Genomic DNA, 21,688 nt, shown 5'->3' with positions numbered 1-21,688 from the left:
GTAAGTCTAACCGGCCACAAGATGGCAGTCTTCCTACGACTAATGTCTCCCTCCTTTCCCATTCTATTTTAAACACTTTCGATTTATTTTCTCATGACCTTATTTCTATTACAGCATGTTGGATGACTGTCATTCATATTCCTTCACCCAGTTTAATGTAACATCGATAGGTTTAGGCTACTACATGATACTCAAATTTTCCCTATACCCATCATGAGGTTGCTACAACCTACAAATGAAAAAGTTTATAACGTAGGTGCACAGGCCGAGAAACAAATTGGAGTAATCAAGGTGACAGACAGTGACACTTTCAATACCACCTTGCACACTCTTGCCAGCATGTAGTCATTAGTCTAAACAGTTGAAAATGACAGTTTCTATGTAATCGCCTTAATCTTGTTTAGACCCCAGAAAGAGTAGTTGCTGCCTGGGCAGAAACTAATCGGGATCCGTCATAACTACAAACAAAACAAAAATACAAAATGTATACACACGGTAGCCTAGTTCTTCCCATCAAGACCCGAGTGTCTCTGTGATTCTGAAGGAGATGTGTCATTTTTTCCCTACCAGCTTCCTCTACTGTTCGGATAGCTGTCCTGTGAGAGAAGAGATTCAATTAAAGCTTTGAGGGAGAAAGCCTCCCAGAGAAAGGACCTCCAGGAGAGCCAGGAGAGCAGTGAAATGGCTTCCCTATTAAGGGAGGCTGGCGTATAGCCTTATTCATCTGACAGTGACAAATAGGGCCCATTAAAAACCTCTATGGAGTGAATTGGCAGACGGTGGTCTGCTCTTGCGATTAGACCACTGGATCTAGTCTGTGTATCCCACAGATTCAGATGAACAGATGTGATAAGACTTACTTAGATAATACATGTGCAAGGAAGATGGTCTTTAAAAGACAGACAGACCTTGTGGTAGACAGATCTAAAGGGCACATCTAATGGAACAAGCATGCTAGGTAAAGTGATGGAACTACTGTATTTGGAACACGATGAGTAAGGACAGTGTTTCACATTCATAACAATGGACCTTATTCACACCCGTGATGCTTTTTAAACAACAACTGATTTGACGTGGAAAACCACCAGAATGTGAACACTGGGAAGGTGTTCCTTTGTAGCTCAGTTGGTAGAGCATGGCACTTGTAACACCAATGTAGTGGGTTTGATTCCAAAGGACCACCAATACGTACTGCACTCATGACTGTAAGTCATGTTTGATAAAAGCATCAGTGACAGACAGCTATATGGCATTTAGGCCTATTATAAGTCATTGAGCTTCAGGGACAAATTAAAATAAGCAGGACCACGGCCCTCCAAGACTGGCATTGTGTAGACTACCCTTGGGCTAGGGAGCAACAAGGAAGTGGACTAGTGAATCTTCCTTGCCCTCCATCTCTGTGGATGAGTACCTGAGTGAGTACTCTGGCCTCACTCTCAGAAATAGGTGATGGTGAACGGGTTAAACCATCCACAGTTATACTCAAATGTGATGTGTTTCAGCCCTGACCAGATTAGACAGCACCTAATGCTTCATGATTACATCTATTTCAGGAGGCATTCGTTACACAATTTACAGAAAATAATAGCTCTGTTTTGCTATTGTGGTAAAAGATGTAGTACCAATCATTAATCAGGCAAGTTGAGTAATTTGTATGGACATACACGCAGAAACATACAAGAATCAATTAAGCCAAAGAATGATTCATGATAATCAGGCACCATCCATGTAAATTAAACTGCCAAGGATTATGACACTATAGATAGTGGTTCATTCTTCTATGTATAAGTAATTGCAAGTCTATGCTACAAAATAATAGGTCAAGTGAGGGTTTAATCAATCAACAGTCCCTCACACCTTCTGAACAAACTATACTTAAGAAAAATATAAAACGCAAGATGTAACAATTTCAAAGATTTTACTGAGTTACAGTTCATATCAGAAAATCATTTAATTGAAATAAATTCATTAGTCCCTAATCTATGGATTTCACATGACTGGAAAGGGGTGCAGCCATGGGTGGGCCTGGGAGGGCATAGGCCCACCCACTTGGGAGCCAGGCCACCCCAATGGGGAGCCAGGCCCAGGCCCAGCCAATCAGAATTCGTTTTTCCCCCAAAAGAGCTTTAATACAGACAGAAATACTCCTCAGTTTCATTAGCTGTCCTGGTGGCTGGTCTCAGACAATCCTGCAGGTAAACAAGTCAAATGTGGAGGTCCTGGGCGTGGTTACACATGGTCTACGGTTGTGAGGTTGGTTGGACGTACTGCCAAATTCTCTAAAATGATGTTGGAGGTGGCTTATGGTAGAGAAATTAACATTAAATTGTCTGGCAACAGCTCTGGAGACCACTCCTGCAGTCAGCATGTGTAACAGAGTTAAAAATGTAGTCTACCAGGGTTGATGGAGCCTCCTAGTGGTTCAAGGTGTTAAAGGTGCAAGAACGTGTGTTGCTGTTCTCCAGCAGACAAAGCTATACCAAGGCTGGAGGTAAGTATCCTGAAACATGCTGTACGCAATATTTCATACGTTTTACAAGAAATACATTGAAAACACTAATGCGTCATAATTATTATCCATGTTGGCATGTAATCTGATGGCTGATGTACAGTTTAGCTTGCTAACAATAACTGTATGGATTTTTTTTCTCTGTGCCACTAGCTAGCTAGTGTTTGACCTCGTCAAATTTCTGATGCTAGCTGCATACGTATGTATGATGATCGTGTAAAGTTATTTATGAATCCAGATCCAGATCCTGTCATGTTTGCAGTGACCATTGTGCATGTGTGAAGATATTCATACATTGTGTCTGTCTTCCAGGAATAAATAAGACTGAAAAGCAAGTCCTGTGTGTCATCCATCTGACCAGCCAAAAAGCATTACACATGCCAATTGCACACTCCCTCAAAATGTAAGACATCTGTGGCAGTGTTTTGTGACAAAACTACATATTTTAGAGTGGCCTTTAATTGTCCCCAGCACAAGGTGCACCTGTGTAATTATCAAGCTGTTTAATCAGCTTCTTGATATGCCACACCTTTCAGGTGGATGGATTATCTTGGCAAAGGAGAAATGCTCACTAACAGGGATTTAAACAAACGTGTGCACAATTTTGTTTTACTTTTTAAATAAGCTTTTTGTGCATATAGAACCTTTCTGGAATATTTTATTTCAGCTCATGAAACATGGGATCAACACTTTACATGTTGCGTTTATATTATTGTGCAGTATACATCTCAAAATGAATGGCTGTGTTGTTCTTCTGTATTTCAGCATGAGAATCACCATAGTTAGTGTACCTACATATACAGAAGTTCATTGCATTCCAATAATTACCCATGAATCAGCATTGCACAAGAATCTCAACGCATGGAAGTGAATCAGCGCAAGATATGGTTGTGCTCCTATATGTTGCTAGGCAATACAGCTGGAAAATAATCCTGCAGCAACAGGAAATGTGAAGTATTATTTGGATTATAATTAATGTACAATTTTGTAGGAGTTAATACATTTTTTGTAAGGAAATTATTACATTAATATTACAACTTCTCATCTGACTTTGATTCATCTTGTAATATAAATCAACATTATTGTACAGGATTGTTCATGAGAGCATATATCTCTGCCACAGTGTTTTTTAAACAACAATTTACACAGTCTACCTATCGTTATGTTTGTTTAATGGTTACTACTGGTGTGGGCATGTGACGATACCCCAAAAGACCACAAAATCATAACAATATACTTCCGCTTGATAGTTGGCCAACCTTTAAAGTGTTGTAATAATATGGAAGCCGTTAGGCAAATAGGCCTTGTTAATTACATTTCAAACTACAAGACAGCAGTGCTAAGCGATTAACCAACATTTGTTATTTTTCGTTTTTTAAACAAATAATTGACCCACATTATTTGGTTCTATTTTTTTCTGTGAGCTTAACACACATATTGCATTTTCTCTAGAGATAAAGCTGATCCAGCCTGAACTGTGCAATATTCTACATAGTTTAGCGCATAGAATTACCTACAATGGCCATAATCTATTGCGCATCTACTTGTCCAGCCTGTGTTTCTTTAACCCTACTACGGAAGAGAGAAGAATGCGTGATCGTGAAGCGATATAGAGAGCAGCTGTTTCTTCGCGAGGTATCTCTACCTGAAAATACATCATCTAAGTCAGGGTTTCCCAAACTCTAGCACTACAGAGCTGATTCAAATAACCAACTCATCATCAAGCTTTTATTATTTGAATCATCTGTGTAGTGCTAGGGCCAAAACCTAAATGTGCACCCAGGGAGGGCCCCAGGACCAAGTTTGGGAAACACTGATCTTAGTGACTGACAGGTGGTATTCAGCAGTCATAAAATGATGCCTTATTTACTTGGAACAACAACAAAATAGTGATTTGGTGAGACAGCATAGGCAGCAGTTCTAAGAGATGAAATGACTTGGAATGAAATAAAGTAATGGAATAAAACAAATGTAATATACACAACAACTGAAATATTGTATTAAAGTAATGTAAAAACATGGTTAATAAGTGATAAGCAGTAATGGCCAGTCACCATTGACGATAGCAGAACCAGGCTTTCGGGGCTTAAGCCTCGAATGAGTTTGTATCAGCCCCAAGTCTTTTGTCCTACTGGGATGATGTAAAACAAACAAGGCTACACTGCTTCACACACTGCAATGAATACTAGTGCTGCCTAAAAGTGTGATTTTCCAAAGTTATTTTTGATTTGTCCAAAGAAATTATATTTTGGCATGCACAGACTGCTCATTCTCTGAGGGAGAGAGCGCATAGATGAGAAGAACGGAGGTAAACTTTGTTAGGTTGCTACTACTATAGCACATTTTGTTAGCCCATTATGATGTTATTCAGAGTTATTGACCTCACAGTAAACCAGATTGGAGTAACTTACATTTCAACATGTTGACTCAAAAGCTGCACTGACAGATGACGTTAAGTTAGCTAACTAACGTTAGGGGCTACCCAGTCTAGCTAGCAGCGTTGTTAACATTAGCTACCTAGTACATTTTATGAGCAGGATGTAGACAGTAATTGATTACCTATCTAGACACTGAATCCAACTGCTGGAACTCTGTTCACCACCCGACAAATATCACTAACTAACCAATCACTAACCAATCACTGTCTAATCAAGTACTATCCAAATATGCTAAAAATTGCTAATAAAGCTAGTTAGCTAATTTAAGGCTAACTCAACGTCAGCTACTTTTGGTAATGTCAGCTCAATTAGCTAGCAATCTTTTGAAAAAACAAAGCTGGATAGCTGAGTTAACGTTTTTTCCGATTTATAGAAGATGGACATATGGAATTTCTTCTTGAGAAAGAGGGCGAGAGATGCAGCTCAGAAAACACAGAAACGGTTGTTGTAGTTGCAGGAGTAGATTGTGTGTGTTTACAATACAATTATTTAGCATCTAGCTACATGACAACGTCACGAAAACGATGTGCGCGCTTCCATGGGGCAGAAGTTGGGGCAGCAGTGTAGCCTAGTGGTTAGAGCGTTAGACCAGTAACCAAAAGGTTGCAAGTTCAAATCCCCGCGCTGACAATGTACAAATCTGTTGTTCTGCCCCTGAACAAGGCAGTTAACCCACTGTTCCTAGGCCGTCATTGAAAATAAGAGGTAAAGGTAAATAAATAAATAAAAAGTCAGCCTGTTGTGGTTCTAGATTGCCAGATTGCTAGTAAGAATGACAAACTGCCATGTGGGGAATCGTAAGTGTTTCATGTTATTGATGTTGTGTTTTGACTGATTTCATGTCAATGCAAATATGGCTAAAATTCACTAGCTAGCTAACCAACAACTGTAACAATGTTTTTGAGACAACAAGTGGTCATTGTGCAAATATATTTGTTTCCAATAAATATTGGAGACGAAATATAGCTTACAAGTTGTCAACAATCTAAGCCAACCTCATCTGTTTTGCTAAAGCGACAGAGCGAGAACACAGGTATTGTGATTAGTGAATGTTGAATGTTAAATCAGGCCTATGATTGAGTGAATTGCTAAAAAAGATGGTGTAGCAGTCGGATGTGTGTTTGTCTTGTCCCGTGTGTTTTTCACTTTTTTTCCCTCGAAAATATCATATATATTTTAATCTCACTTTCCATCTACGAGCTAAATATACTTTCCTGCAACCCGCCTCACCCAATGTGGTACGAATCTGCTATTTTTATACCTTATAACTGGATCCTCCATCAGCAGCAAGCCAGCTAACTATCTACGAGCTATTAGCTATTGTTAGCCACTGCTAGTGATCTTCACCTTTAGCTCGGATAATACCTGCCACTCTGCACAGCGCGATATCAACCCAGAGCATATCGAACTGCTCTTCTCTAACACATCACCGGATTCCTGCTGTAAGCTCTGGACCATTACACTGGATAATCGCAGCTAGCTAGCTGCAACCGAGTATTCTTGGGCTACAATATCTCTTTTGCCAATTGGCCTGGTCCCTTTATTGTCGACATGGAGCCTCGCCGATCCATCACGATTGGTCTGCCGACGTAAATTGTTCCATGTGGTTTCAACAGGCTTTTCTGATGCAATGTCGACGAAGACCCATCTGCTAGTCCTGTATGTGTACCTAACTGACCCCCTCTGCCCATTCATCGCCATTTACCCGTTGTTGTCTTAGCTCTCCCGACCAATACCTGTGATTGTTCTATGCCTATCTCTAATGTCAATATGCCTTGTCTACTGTTGTCTCGGTTAGTTCTTATTGTTTTATTTCACTGTAGAGCCCTCAGTCCCACTCGTTTTATTTCACTGTAGAGCCCTCAGTCCCACATGCCTTAGATAGCTCTTTTCTCCCACCCCCCACGCATGCGGAAACCTCACCTGGATTAACTGATGCTCCCAGAGACGCAACCTCTCTCATCGTCACTCAATGCCGAGGTCCACTGTACTCACATCCTACCCTACCCTTGTCTGTACACCATGCCCTGAATCTATTCCACCACGCCCAGAAATCTGTTCCTTTTATTCTCTGTTCGACCAGTTCTTTCAGCCTTTAGCCGTAACCTTATCCTAACCCACCTCTGTTCCTCTGGTGATGTAGAGGTTAAGGCCCTGTAGCCCCCAGTACTACACCCATTCCCCAGGTGCTCTCATTTGCTGACTTCTGTAACCGTAAAAGCCTTGGTTTCATGCATGTTAACATCAGAAGCCCTCCTCCCTAAGTTTTTTTTATTCACTGCTTTAGCACACTCCGCCAACCCTGATGTCCATGCTGTGTCTGAATCCTGGTTTAGGAAGGCCACCAAAAAATCTGAAATTTCCATCCCCAACTACAACATTTTCCGTCAAGATAGAACTGCCAAAGGGGGCGGAGTTGCAATCTACTGCAGAGATAGCCTGCAGAGTTCTGTCCTACTATCCAGGTCTGTGCCCAAACAGTTCGAGCTTCTACTTTTAAAAAGCCACCTTTCCAGAAATAAGTCTCAATGTTGCCGCTTGTTATAGACTCCCCTCAGCCCCCAGCTGTGCCCTGGACACCATATGTGAATTGATTGCCCCCCATCTATCTTCAGAGTTCGTACTGTTAGGTGACTTAAATTGGGATATGCTTAACACCCCCGTCATCCTACAATCTAAACTAGATGCCCTCAATCTCACACAAATTATCAAGGAACCTACCAGGTACAACCCTAAATCCGTAAACATAGGCACCTTCATCGATATCATCCTGACCAATTTGCCCTCCAAATACACCTCTACTGTCTTCCACCAGGATCTCAGCAATCACTGCCAGCGTCCGTAATGGGTCCGCAGTCAAACCACCCATCATCACTGTCAAACGCTCCCTAAAATACTTCAGCGAGCAGGCCTTTCTAATCGACCTGGCCCGGGTATCCTGGACAGATATTGACCTCATCCTGTCAGTAGAGGATGCCTGGTTGTTCTTTAAAAGTGCTTTCCTCACCATCTTAAATAAGCATGTCCCATTCATAAAATGTAGAACTAAGAACAGATACAGCCCCTGGTTCACTCCTGACTTGGCTTCCCTTGACCAGCACAAAAACATCCTGTGGTGTACTGCATTAGCATGGAATAGCCCCTGCGATATGCAGCTTTTTAGGGAAGTCAGGAACCAATCTACACAGTCAATCAGGAAAGCAAAGGCCTCGCTTTTTCAAACAGAAATGTGGATCCTGTAGCACTAATTCCAAAAAGGTTTGGGACACTGTAAAGTCCATGGAGAATAAGAGCACCTCCTCCCAGCTGCCCACTGCACTGAGGCTAGGAAACAATGTCACCACCAGATAAATCTACGATAATCGAGAATTCCAAAAAGCATTTTACTATGGCTGGCCATGCTTTCCACCTGGCTACCCCTACCCCAGCAAACAACTCTGCTCTTAAATGCTAGTGCTCTTAACTGCTCTCAACTGCTCTTAAATGCTAGAAAAACTAAATGCATGCTCTTCAACCGATCGCTGCCCACACCCGCCCGCCCGACTAGTATAACTACTCTGGATGGTTCTGACTTAGAAAATGTGGGCAACTACAAATACCTAGGTGTCTGGTTAGTGTAAACTCTCCTTTCAGACTCACGTTAAGCATCTCCAATCCAAAATTAAATCTAGAATCGGCTTCCTATTTTGCAAGAAAGCCTCCTTCACTCATGCTGCCAAACATACCCTCGTAAAACTGACTATCCTAACGATCCTTGACTTCGGCGATGTCATTTACAAAATAGCCTCCACTCTACTCAGCAAATTGGATGTAGTTTATCACAGTGCCATCCATTTTGTCATTAAAGTCCCATATACTACCCACCACTGCAACCTGTATGCTCTCGTTGGCTGGCCCTCGCTACATATCCGTCGCCAAACCCACTGGCTTCAGGTCATCTATAAGTCTTTGCTAGGTAAAGCCCCGCCTTATCTCAGCTCCCTGGTCACCATAGCAACACCCACCCGTAGTATGCGCTCCAGCAGATATATTTCACTGGTCATCCCAAAAGCCAACACCTCCTTTGGCCGCCTTTCCTTCCAGTTCTCTGCTGCCAATGACTGGAACGAATTGCAAAAGTCAATGAAGCTGGAGACTTATCTCCCTCACTAACTATAAGCATCAACTGTCAGAGCAGCTTACCGATCACTGCACCTGTACACAGCCCATCTGTAAATAGCCCACCCAACTACCTCATCCCCATATTGTTTTTATTTTTTTGCTCTTTTGGACCCCAGTATCTCTACTTGCACATCATCATCTGCACATCTATCCCTCCAGTGTTAATGCTAAATTGTAATTATTTTGCCACTATGGCCTATTTATTGCCTTTCTACATTTGCGCACACTGTATATAGATTTTTCTATTGTGTTATTGACTGTATGTTTGTTTATCCCATGTGTAACTCTGTGTTGTTGTTTTTGTCACACTGCTTTGCTTTATCTTGGAGAGGTCGCAGTTGTAAATGACAACTTGTTCTCAACTGGCCTTCCTAGTTAAATAAAGGTGAAATAAAAAATAAATTAAATCATTAAGAAACAGAAATTATTCCAGATTTGACCATTAGCTCAATTCAGGTAAACATTATTTGCCTGTGGTTAATATTGTGCGCATGTGTGTGTACGCATATTGCTTCTGTGTGTGTTTGTCTGTTCAGAATACTCCATATTGCTATGGCATTGATACTATGCCATCTCTGTAATAATATAGGAGATCCAGGAAAGCAGAGCTTCAGACAGGAAGGAAGAGGGGAGCAAATAGGACAGAGAGAGAAAATAGAGAGAGGGGAGCAGACAGGACAGAAAGAGAACATAGAGAGTGGAGGCCCACACAAGATAAACAGGTCACATTCCTCTCAAGCCAGAGGAAGTAGTTATTGCTAAAGAATTCACTCTCAAAAAAAGAAAGATGACACTTCTGACATGTCCTAAGTGTATAAACTGTTAGAGCCTGATATGTTCCTATCAAGGAAGGCAATCATACAGGCCACGCTGACCATCCCAGTTAGCAGCTGTGAGAGATCTTTCAGTGCATTAAGACGTCTATATACATGGTTTCGGAGTCCAATGACCCAAGATAGAATGCATCATGACAATTGACAAAGATATACATACTAACACGCTTGGGTAAGAGTGAAGTCATAGACAGGTTTGCACCTACAGTTTCATTTTGTTTAGTTTCACTTCTAATCTTTATGGATGGACTAACATCCTAGTACTTGGAATTACCTGCATTTCTGCATAAATTGGTCATAACATTTGATCTGACCTTCATCTAAGTCACAACAATAGACACACACATTCTGCTTAAACTAATAACACACAAACAATTAAACGTTTTCATGTGTTTATTGAACACACTGTGTAAACATTCACAGTGCAGGGTGGAGAAATAATGTGAACCCTTGGATTTAATAACTGGTTGACCCTCCTTCGGCAGCAATAACCTCAACCAAAGGTTTTCTGTAGTTGCGGATCAGACCTGCACAACGGTCAGGAGGAATTTTGGACCATTCCTCTTTACAAAACTCTTTCAGTTCAACAATATTCTTGGGATGTCTGGTGTGAACCGCTCGAGGTCATGCCACAGCATCCCAATTGGATTGAGGTCAGGACTCTGATTGGGCCACTCCAGAAGGCGTATTTTCATCTGTTGAAACCATTCTGTTGTTGATTTACTTCTGTGTTTTGGGTTGTTGTCCTGTTGCATCACCCAACTTCTGTTGAGCTTCAATTGGCGGACAGAGCCTGACATTCTTCTGCAGAAAGTCTTGATAAACTTGGGAATTCACTTTTCTGTTGATGATAGCAAGCTGTCCAGGCCCTGAGGGAGCAAAACAGCCAAAACCATGATGCTCCCTCCACCATACTTTACAGTTTGGATGAGGTTTTGATGTTGGTGTGCTATACCTTTTTCTCTCCACATAGTGTTGTGTGTTCCTTCCAAACAACTCAACTGTAGTTTCATCTGTCCACAGAATATTTTGCCAGTAGCGCTGTGGAACATCCAGGTGCTCTGGAACATCCAGGTGCTGTTTTGCGAACTTCAGACGTGCAGCAATGCTTTTTTTGAAAAGCAGTGGCTTCTTCCATGGTGTCCTCCCACAAACACCATTCTTGTTTAATGTTTTACGCATTGTAGACTCGTCAACAGAGATGTTCATCTTCCAGAGAGTTCTTATTGTCTTTAGCTGACCGTCTAGAATTCTTCTTAGCCTCATTGAGCATTCTGCGCTATGCTCTTGCAGTCATCTTTGCAGGATGGTCACTCCTAGGGAGAGTAGCCGTGCTGAATTTTCTCCATTTATAGACAATTTGTCTTACCGTGGACTGGTAAACATCAAGGCTTTTAGAGATACTTTTGTAACCCTTTCCAGCTTTATGCAAGTCAACAATTCTTAATCTTAGGTCTTCTGAGATCTCTTTTGTTCGAGGCATGGTTCACATCAGGCAATGCTTCTTGTGAAATAGCAAACTCAAATTTTGTTTGTTTTTTATAGGGCAGGGCAGCTCTAACCAACATCTCCAATCTCATATCATTGATTGGACTCCAGGTTAGTTGACTCCTGACTATTATTAGCTTTGGTGAACTGATTAGCCTAGGGGTTCACATACTTTTTCCAACCTACACTGTGAATGTTTAAATGCGGTCTTCAAAATAGACAAAATACAATAGTTTGGGTGTCATTAGTTCAAGCACACTGTGTTTGTCTATTGCTGTGACTTAAATGAAGATCAGATCAAATTTTATGACCAGTTTATGCAGAAAATTCCAAAGGGTTCACATACTTTTTCTTGCCACTGTAACTCAAAAACACTCAATATTTAGTTGGAGAAAGGATTGTATGCTGGTATGTACAGTACATGTGTGTAAAATGTGAAGTGTTGTTACCACAGGGGGGGTTGGAGGGGGTGTATTTGTTTTTGTGTAATTAAATAGTTAGAAATGTTGTCATGTAGCTCACTTGACCTTGGAATCTGTAATTTATTACCATAAATATTATAAAATCATGATTTTCAAGCACATGTTTTTCATGCCTGCATTTGTACATGTCTGCAAAAGTTGTCACCCCCCCTCTAGTTATAAAACAAGCCTACTGCTAATGTGAGTTTACGCAGTTCTAACATAATACAAAAAATTCCAGCCTAAAATCCCAATCCTGTTATAGTGCACGTAACTAGAACATTAATTTGTGGTCAAGGCTGCCACCCTTTGGATTGTTTTGGAACTGCGTAGCATGGCTAACTCACAGTAGTTAGCAGTAACGTGACCATCAACATGAGGATCAAATATTGGACATGATTTATGAAAACATTGCAACAAAATAATGATACAAATACACCCCCCTCCTTAGGCATTAATCATGCAAACACATTTTTTTATTGTGACACGGTGTCAGTGAGCTCCAAATCTATGATTTCTGTTTTTTACCCATGGAATTAGTCCACTGCGCCACCAGGATGTAGCTAGCATGCCATGTTTTTTAACTTATACAACTCTGTTAATTTTTGTCTATTCAAATGGACTTCCATTTGAACAAGCATTTATTAAGATAGCTTTAAGCACCAGCTGTCAGAGCAGCTCACAGATCACTGCACCTGTACATAGCCCATCTATAATTTAGCTCAAACAACTACCTCTTCCCCTACTGTATTTATTTATTTATTTATTTTTGCTCCTTTGCACCCCATTATTTCTATTTCTACTTTGCACTTTCTTCCACTACAAATCTACCATTCCAGTGTTTTACTTGCTATATTGTATTTACTTTGCCACCATGGCCTTTTTTGCCTTTACCTCCCTTATCTCACCTCATTTGCTCACATTGTATATAGACTTATTTTTCTACTGTATTATTGACTGTATGTTTGTTTTACTCCATGTGTAACTCTGTGTTGTTGTATGTGTCGAACTGCTTTGCTTTATCTTGGCCAGGTCGCAGTTGTAAATTAGAACTTGTTCTCAACTTGCCTACCTGGTTAAATAAAGGTGTAAAAAAAAAGTGATATTGTCAAGTCTAATTGTTGGATGTAGAGTGAATAGCAATTACCAATGGCTAGAAATTAGCTTGAACTGATGCATTTTGGAATGGTGGTAAGAGTCCCACAGAACCTCAAACAGTCTCCCCTGTTGCTCAGTTGGTAGAGCATGGTGTTCGATTCCCACAGGGGCCAGTACAAAAAAAAATAAAAAATGCATGAAATGGAATGAAAAGAATGCATTCACCACTGTAAGTCGCTCTGGATAAGAGCGTCTGCTAAATGACTAAAATGTAAATGTAAATCTGACAACCACAGGGGCCATTGTCATAAAGGGATATTTTCAAAAACAATCTAGTTCCATTTTCCACTGATCTACTCAAATTTTCCAATGATAACTTTGAAAGTCAAGAACTGCTGCTGTGTTTTTCTTGCTGTGTGACAATAATGTGATTTTAAAAAAGTACATCTGTAATTCTGGTTCAGAATAACAGGGATTGTTCAGTTTAGAGTGATTTTAGGTGTTCTTTTTTTACTGTTTCCCCTAATAAATTGTGTAGCCGTCTGATAGACTTTTGAGTCTACAAATGAAGTCGCAGTGTCTGTGGATCATTGTTATCATCAACCTTAAGCGCCTATCAGAGTCCAAAACGTGTATGCGTACGCACAGCAGTGTTATGGATATGAATATTGGACGGTTGGCTTTCATACTTGTCTAATCCTCAGCGTGGCTCAAACTATTTCTACAACTGTGAACACATTTGAATGAATAGAGGAAGCGTACACCGAGCCGCGTTGGGAATTCTGTAGATGTGCGCGGTCGGGCTGTGTGAGAGCCGGGTAGCTACACCATAATAACAGATGTCAAAATAAAAGTCTTACACATTACCATAAATGTGTCTACTGCTACAGCTCATGTTAGTACAATGACTGTGGGGATCAATAAACATTGTCATTTTTGTCAAATCTACATGAAACAAGTCTGTTTATTATTCATTGCTGTCTGCCAATCCTCAAGCTTCAAAGGGGAAGTTGGCAAAAAGGCACTGAGTGGTATATTCATGTTAGATATTCAAACAACATTTAATCTTAGGTTTAGAGGGAAAAAAAGTGAATATGCATTTTAATAAATGTGATATTTCCTCTCTCCATATCATTGTTGTATCATTGTTTCCTTTTTGATAACCAGTGGGGGCTTGTGCCAGAAAGAGTGAAAGCCCATTTTCAGATAAACCAAAACAACATTAATCTGAATTGGAGGATAGAGATTCCAGGGAGTCAAGCACAAGAAGGTCTGATCGGTGTGTCACAGATAATAATAATAATAATAATAATACAGAGCATTCACTTCACATAGGCTTTGCCCTGGCTAATGGTGGATACGGCTTTGAGAACAACAATGCATGGCCTGAACAACTCTTTGTCTGCAATACATTTTCAAACTTGACCTGAGAGGTCAGATTGCAGGTTTTATTATTAGGGGAATGACCATGTCATGAACTTTGAAATTATGAATAAGAATCATGCATTATACCAATCTCCAATAATGCAGTGAGGAAATACTCGAATTCAGTTGGATCAAATATGCAAAAAGCCCACATCAATATGCTTATTTTGAACCATTACAAAAACATCACAGGGGAAGAGTAAGAAGAGTACATAGAAAAATACCACAAGCACCTACTGCAATATCAGCAGAGTTAAAAATAAAAGCCCTAAACCTGCAGAATGTGCCCACTGCTCAGGCATAGCAAACTGCAGGTTAAGCAAATGTGACAATAGACAAACCTCTAGGGATAACACAAGTATTGTGAATGCCAAAAAGTACTGACTTAGGTGACCTATCATTCAGCAAAGACCCCATTTAAAAGGGGCAATCAGCAGTTGCTACATCCATTTTTGGACTTATAAATTAATGATATGTACCCATTGATTCTTGAAATAATAACTTATAAATGCCTCATGAACTTAGTTCAACTGTCATACCCCATCAGAACCAAAAACATACATTTGTTTTACTTCAATGTTTGTAAACAAAGTAATGTAAACAAACACTATATAGCCTCAAAAGTTGGTCAAAGAATTTGAAAGTGGTTACATTTCTCCATCCCCATTGCTCAGATTTTTGCTGAAACAGGGGCAGGCCAAATGCTTTGTTATTGTTTCTACTGCTGATTGCTGCTTTAAACAGTTATTATAAAATAGTTATTACTTTTAAAGGTAGACTCAGCAATATGATGTACAAGTAACTGACAAAATAAAGGAAACACCAACATAAAGTGTCTTAATAGGGCGTTGGGCCACCATGGCCAGAACAGCTTTAATGCACCTTGGCATAGATTCTAAAAGTGTATGGAATTCTATTGGAGGGATGGGATTCTTCCACGAGAAAGTCCATCATTTGCTGTTTTGTTGATGGTGGTGGAAAACGCTGTCTCAGGCACCGCTCCAGAATCTCCCATCAATGTTCATTTGGGTTGAGATCTGGTGACTGAGACGGCCATGGCATATGGTTTACATCGTTTTCATGCTCATCAAACCATTCAGTGACCACTCGTGCCTTGTGGATGTGGGCATTGTCATCCTATGGAGGCACAGCCATGGTAGCAGATATAATGGCCAGAATAATGGCCTGTCAAGCGTTTTTATACATGACCCTAAGCATGATGGGATGTTAGTTGCTAAATTAACTCAGGAACCACACCTGTGTGGAAGCACCTGCTTTTAATATACTTTGCATCCATAATTTACTCAATTCCATCCATTATATTGGCAGCTACCTGTAGATGTACAAAGTAAACAGCATAGTGGGTAAAATGTCCACAACAACTAAGAGTGTTGAAGCGCAAGGCTTAACTTCAACGATGTTTAGGTGCACTGGCTATCACAGTGTAGCAGCGTGAAGTGAACCTGTGCACATGCGCAGATACTGTGTGTGACTATGTGAGAGTGAAGTCTTGCATCTCACTCATCTCAATATCTGTGGTGCTGCTTGTGGCAACGTCATTTAGCTGAGTCTACCTTTTAAGTCAAAAAATGCTTGCATTTTTGCCACTAGCGTAGACATTCAGTGTGTCTATCAAATTCCATATACTTTATGAAATATAACAGTGAACATGGCTAAACAGTTGAGGGGATATTGGTTTTTGTTATGTCAATAAAAACAACAATGGATTATTCAATGAATGGATGGAATCCAATAACCTGCTGACTTACCAAGCAGTGCTTGGAACAGGCTGCTTTTGAAGACCCCCATCACTCTCTGAATGGCAGTTTTGAGCTGTTGTTCCTCTGGCTTCGTCAGTTTAGCACAGTAGTCTTCCAAAAGCTCTAGGGCCCTAGCTGTGTCTGCAGGAGGGTACGGATTGGAGACCAGTTAGCATGCTATTCAAAAGATGGTCACATAAGTTAATGTTAACATAGTCACAAGTGATGAAATATCACAAACCACCAGACAAGCACAGACCAATTCACAAAGGCATTTTGTTTGAAAAAGATATACAGTAGCTTGAGCTTCCGCCACATTTTATCCCCATCTGTGAAAGGGATTCTAAGAACAATCTCAAGCCGCAAAGCAATTCTGAAAAGATATGAAATAACAAGTTTATGTGCAAAAGATGATGAGGCCACATGTATGGTTTATAATTAGCAACCACTTCCACCACTAATATGAGAGGCAGTTTTGCAACGGTACAGAAATGTGGAGCATCGATCGAGTTTACGCTTGGCACGAGTGTCAGAGGGCGAGACACCACTGTCACACAGAGACAGAGGAGTCATCGTTGAGCTCAGACCCTGTCACCAAAGGAGACCACAGGGGAACAAAGCCGCTCTTTACTCAGGGGTGGGGGAGGAGGGGTGCTGTGACAAGACGAAAGTCAACACTAAACTATGTCTCATGTGTCAAAGAAACTCTCAAGAACAGAGTGTAAAATGGTCTTTAAATACATATATGGATTTTCCTGTTCAATTGATCTGGCTGACTGCTGTCTAGTCAGAATTTTACTTTAACCTCTCAACTCCAGAAAATTCTGGGAGGTTGCAAAATCTTGCATGACTTTCATTGTACAGTAGCCTACAGTTATACAGTTGAACAATTTGGACAGTAATTCTTTCTTGTTGCACAATTACAGACCAATGTCTGCCACAAGGACAAGCCTCATTAGACATCTATTTATATGGAGTTGCTTAGCAGACTGCACTTACACTACAATCACCACATGCCAATCATCAGCCAATATAGGCTGCAAATAAGGACAAAACAATCCTTTACTGAATATGATGCACAATATTCAATTACACTTATGATAGGCATTACTTTGCTGAATATGGCATTATAAATCCCTACAAATGTGAATAAATGCTGTATAACCTATTATACGTGAAATGCTTTCATAAATAATTTACTAATAGGCCTAGTAACGTTACTTACACTATTTATGTAGGCCTAGTGTAGCTTATTAATGCTTATTCATTAAAGTTATTAAAGGTTTACGCAAAATTCTTATCCAAAATAAACGTATCAATGACTGTTCTGTTTCATAGGCCAGAGCACCATGGTGCATGCAACAACAGATTTTTATTAGGATTATATTACAAGTTATGGGGCCATTTTTATTTGGTTTGCCACTAGCCTACCTACAGGAGCATATTAAATCGAGAAAGGCAAATGGAAATTCTGGTCTACTTACATAAGACTACATGCTGAAATCTAGAAGTGCTGAATCTCAATAAAGATCCACTTGTGGCTGCATAGAGGCAGCGAGACAACTGTTGTGCCAATAAGTATACGTTTCTGCTCACCTTTTTTTCTTACAGGCATAGTTGAATGCTGGATCCGTATCGGTGATTTACTCTTGCTCCAATAACATAACGTATTCCCAGTTCTCTTCAGTGCATTATTAAAAGTGTCAGGCAGTGGTGAAAAAAAACCCATCAAAGGCGAGTCCGTTGTGCTTTAACATGTGTAGCCTTAGACACAGAGGCAGTAGGTTTTAGGCTTTTGCTCCAGCAAAGTCCGTGGTCTACAGTCTAAAACAATAGACTAGCACAGGGCAAAACAGGCCACAAACAAAAACGATGCTTTCAAAGTGGCTGTGTATGCTTGTTCAGTTCATCTTCAACAAAGTATTTCGGATTGGTGTGTGCTGCTGCTGACAGGGCAGTCGCGAACGTCCTGATATCATGTCATGGACATGGACTGTAGCCTAGCATGAATGGTAGGTCAATACCCTCAACTGACAGGAACTTTTCGTGAGCACCCAGCGAGATGTCCCGCGTTTCTATCACTTCCCTTGCAGTTTGATGCTGGCATTGAGTCAATGGCGCTCCCATGTGATGAGCTGGGGATTTAAAAACACAAAACTAATGGCAGTCCAAAGAAATGTTAAAGGCGCCGTAACGTTACCCGGCGAGGTGAAATATGCAACCAAGCAAGGCTATTTTGGCTCGTGCAAAAAACGTTGCAGCAAGTCATGGGATATGATGACATGAGCAGGGGTATAGCCTATTTGTAACTTAACAGCATAGCAAGTTTAATTAGGGTACACACCTGGCAGCAATTCCTCATAGCTTCATATTTTTTTCTATGCATTTGGGATGGCCCAGTTGGCTAAACGAACCAGGTCTGCGGCTAAGTAGCCTAGCCTTAGGATAACTAGCTATCAAAATACATAACATTTGCTGGCCAACATTTATTCCAAGACATACCACAACGAATAAAATTGATATGCTCCATCCAATAACTCAGTTAGCTAAGGTTATGTAGCTGTGTGATTCTCCGTCATCTCTCTTTCGTTTAGCCTACATCACATTATTTTGAAATAAGTCTTATTCAACTATTCACAAACTGAAATTAACCCAATACTCGCAAACACATGCATCATAATAGCTTAACCAGCTAGGCTACTTAAAACGAAAACCTGGGCAGTGAAAATGGAAGTTGACAGAGCGTTTGGCTAACGATAACCTAATTCCAGTGAGCAGATTCTCTCCTGACTGTCTGTTGGAAAATACCTGCCTGTCTGATCGTGCCGTAAAACGCATGGCTTTGCAATAACCCCGTCTACTTTACACATTTCATATATTCTTTGCGAAATATCTGGAACTGCCTCGTCCTCTTTTTCCCTGTTCCTTGGCAGCTGTCACATCACCACGTTTTTGATTCCCAAGTCTACACCCACGAAGTAGAAAGCAGCAGCATCAGTACCAGTTTACCAATAGAGAATAATAGAGGCCTCTAGTGGCTAAAAGGCCTTACTAGCATGGGCAGCGCCGTTGAAGGTTTCCACCATTTTAATGTAGTCAACTGGGTGGGACTTACAACTTCATTGGCTGATCCTTCCTGGTGACCCTGGTGGAGTCACGTCCAAATGGGTCATCAGGAGGGATCAGCCAATCGGGAAGAAGAAAAATTACTACTTGACAATGGCGATTGGCTCAATGGCGCTGCCCATGCTGTCAGACACTATAACGGCATAGATTAGTCCTTATATATCTCTATGGTTTTACCTTAGCAGTGCCGAGGTTGGTTACTACCCCTTGATTGACAAAACATTACATCCAATGGCATGTCGAGTTTTTGTCCATGCTCGGGCTTACTTTATTTTTATTTTTATTTTACCGTTATTTTACCATGGAGGGTTGACTGAGAACACATTCTCATTTACAGCAACGACCTGGGGAATAGTTACAGGGGAGAGGAGGGGGATGAATGAGCCAATTGTAAGCTGGGGATGATTAGACAGCCGTGATGCCTACTTGCCTCTGAGTCCCCAACAGCCAGATGTGCCGGTTTTCAGGTGAGACTGAAAGGGTTCGTACTCCATGGTATCCGGGATCCTTGGGACGTCGATACCCTAATGTAGTTGAAATGTAAAATGGTTAAGGTAGGGTTATTATTAGGTAAAGGTTAGGGTTTCGAGTATGGACGTCCCTTACAAAAAAATGTAACTATTTTAAGACGATTAAATACTCTACGAGTAAAAAAGCTATTAAAATGATAAGTGTCCTTGTGTAATGTGATATTCTACCCCCTAGCCCAATTGTCCTTCGTGTATTATTTATATATACACTTGTGTTCCCCTATATACTTTGTGTATTGATTTCTTGTTAATAAAAGTAAAAAATAAATATAAAAAACAAAACAAAGAGTATGGACGTCTTCTAGGGTTCCTGATAGTACTGACCAAATAGAAAGAGAGCCTGTGATGCGACTTCCGCTTTTGTAAATTAACCTGGGCTGCGTTCAGTACGTTCTGGAATGTTCAATTGAACGGAAACGGTGCTGCTGAAAAACGGGGAGGTTGTGGGTTGGGGAACGCTGTCAGCATGGCCACTGTCTTTTAAATACGTCACTCATAGAGCTTGCCAGCTTGTAGTCCTAAAACCCGGAAATGAGTAACCACTGGTTCGTTCAGCCATCCCTATGTGAAAAAAATGAATGGGGAAAGAATAAGGTTTTGGAATAAACGCAGAAAATAAGGTCTGAGGTTAACACAGGCTTAGAAGAGTTTATACATTTTGTTTTATGAGACAATAGCACTCAGTTAACATGACCTTTATGAATTATAAAGCCTTTGTGCTTTTTTTAATAACATATATTCATAAAAAATCCCAAAAAGTTACATTTATAGCTGAAGATTATCTCAGAACAAAATGTTTAAGATCTAAGCCTGTGTTTAACACGTACCTTATTTTCGGTGTTTATCCAAAAACACTACATAAACGCAATTGATTTTTATCACAGGCTTTGTGCAACAAACCATGGCGCAGTTATTGCCTACAAAATACTCCATTACTAATTATCGCTATTGCTTCGAGCCACACCCACTGAACAGGAGCAAACGTCTATTCAATAACTTTTGGGGAAACTAGTCATTCAGTACAAATAGTTCTGCAACGTAGCAAATATTTAAGGGAACTGAACCCAACTCAGTATGTAGCGGACCGAGTTTTACGTGCTTATTTTATTCTAATGCCCCGTTCAAAACAACTGGGAACGCTGAAAAATACAAGGTCAAATCATGACATAAGTGATCTTCAGGTCGGAAAGTCGGAGCTCTAGAAAGAGTCCAGGGTTCGAGGCTCATTTTTTTTCTCAGAATTCCCAGTTGTTTTGAACGCACTGAAGTCAGAAGTCTGAGATTTCTGAGTTGTTTTGAACGCTGCGTAACCTAACCAAGTAGGCGTAAAAAGACACCTGACCAGTTCCTACTTCCGTTTTTCATGGGAAACGGAAGTCAGGTTGAAAATACAGTATCAAAGATTTGTATAACTAAACCAAGATAGACCAGTCTGTCATTTCCAATGGGAACAAATTAGTCATAGTGGTCAGAGCCAAGCACGAGCTAGCGAGACCCTATTGGTGCGTTCTAGCATGCATATGCATATTTCTGTTAGGGAACGTCTACTCTGTGAAGTGCATATGTACAATAACTAAATTTGTGTAACGGCTGTCTGGAAGAGGGGACCAAGGTGTAGCAGAGGATGTGTTCATCATTAGAATTTTAATTCAAAAAACAAGAGAACACTACAAAAATGAACAAAAACGACAGTAAACAGTCCTGTTAGGAAAATACTCAAAACAGAAACAATTACCCACAAAACCCAAAGGAAAAACATGCTCCTTATGTGTGACTCCCAATCAGCAACAACGAGCTTCAGCTGTGCCTGATTGGGAGCCACACACGGCCCAAAACAAAGAAATACAAAAACATAGAGA

At 40.5% G+C, this 21,688-nt stretch overlaps 1 protein-coding gene across 19 annotated transcripts in view; it reads right to left on the bottom strand.

Moving 5' to 3' along the window:
• Positions 1-19,200, bottom strand: part of LOC115154037 (disks large homolog 2) — a 325,900-nt gene extending 306,700 nt beyond the window's left edge. For 7 of the 19 annotated variants that reach the window (XM_029699833.1, XM_029699838.1, XM_029699842.1 and 4 more), the window contains exons 1-2: positions 17,770-19,186; positions 16,183-16,314 (exon numbers count right to left, since the gene is read on the bottom strand). In XM_029699833.1, coding sequence (XP_029555693.1) covers positions 16,183-16,314; positions 17,770-17,902 — 265 coding nt within the window. In that variant the 5' untranslated portion in view covers positions 17,903-19,186. Of the gene's footprint in view, positions 1-16,182; positions 16,315-17,769 lie in introns of all 19 variants that reach the window. The other 12 variants (XM_029699835.1, XM_029699839.1, XM_029699845.1 and 9 more) reach the window with 5 other exon arrangements.
• Between the last annotated feature and the right edge of the window lie 2,488 nt (positions 19,201-21,688).

The sequence above is a fragment of the Salmo trutta genome, chromosome 19, assembly GCF_901001165.1.
Source record: "Salmo trutta chromosome 19, fSalTru1.1, whole genome shotgun sequence".
NCBI classification, from domain to species: domain Eukaryota; kingdom Metazoa; phylum Chordata; class Actinopteri; order Salmoniformes; family Salmonidae; genus Salmo; species Salmo trutta.
The sequence above is the reverse complement of the archived record's forward strand: the minus strand, read 5'-3'. Positions and strand labels throughout refer to the sequence as shown.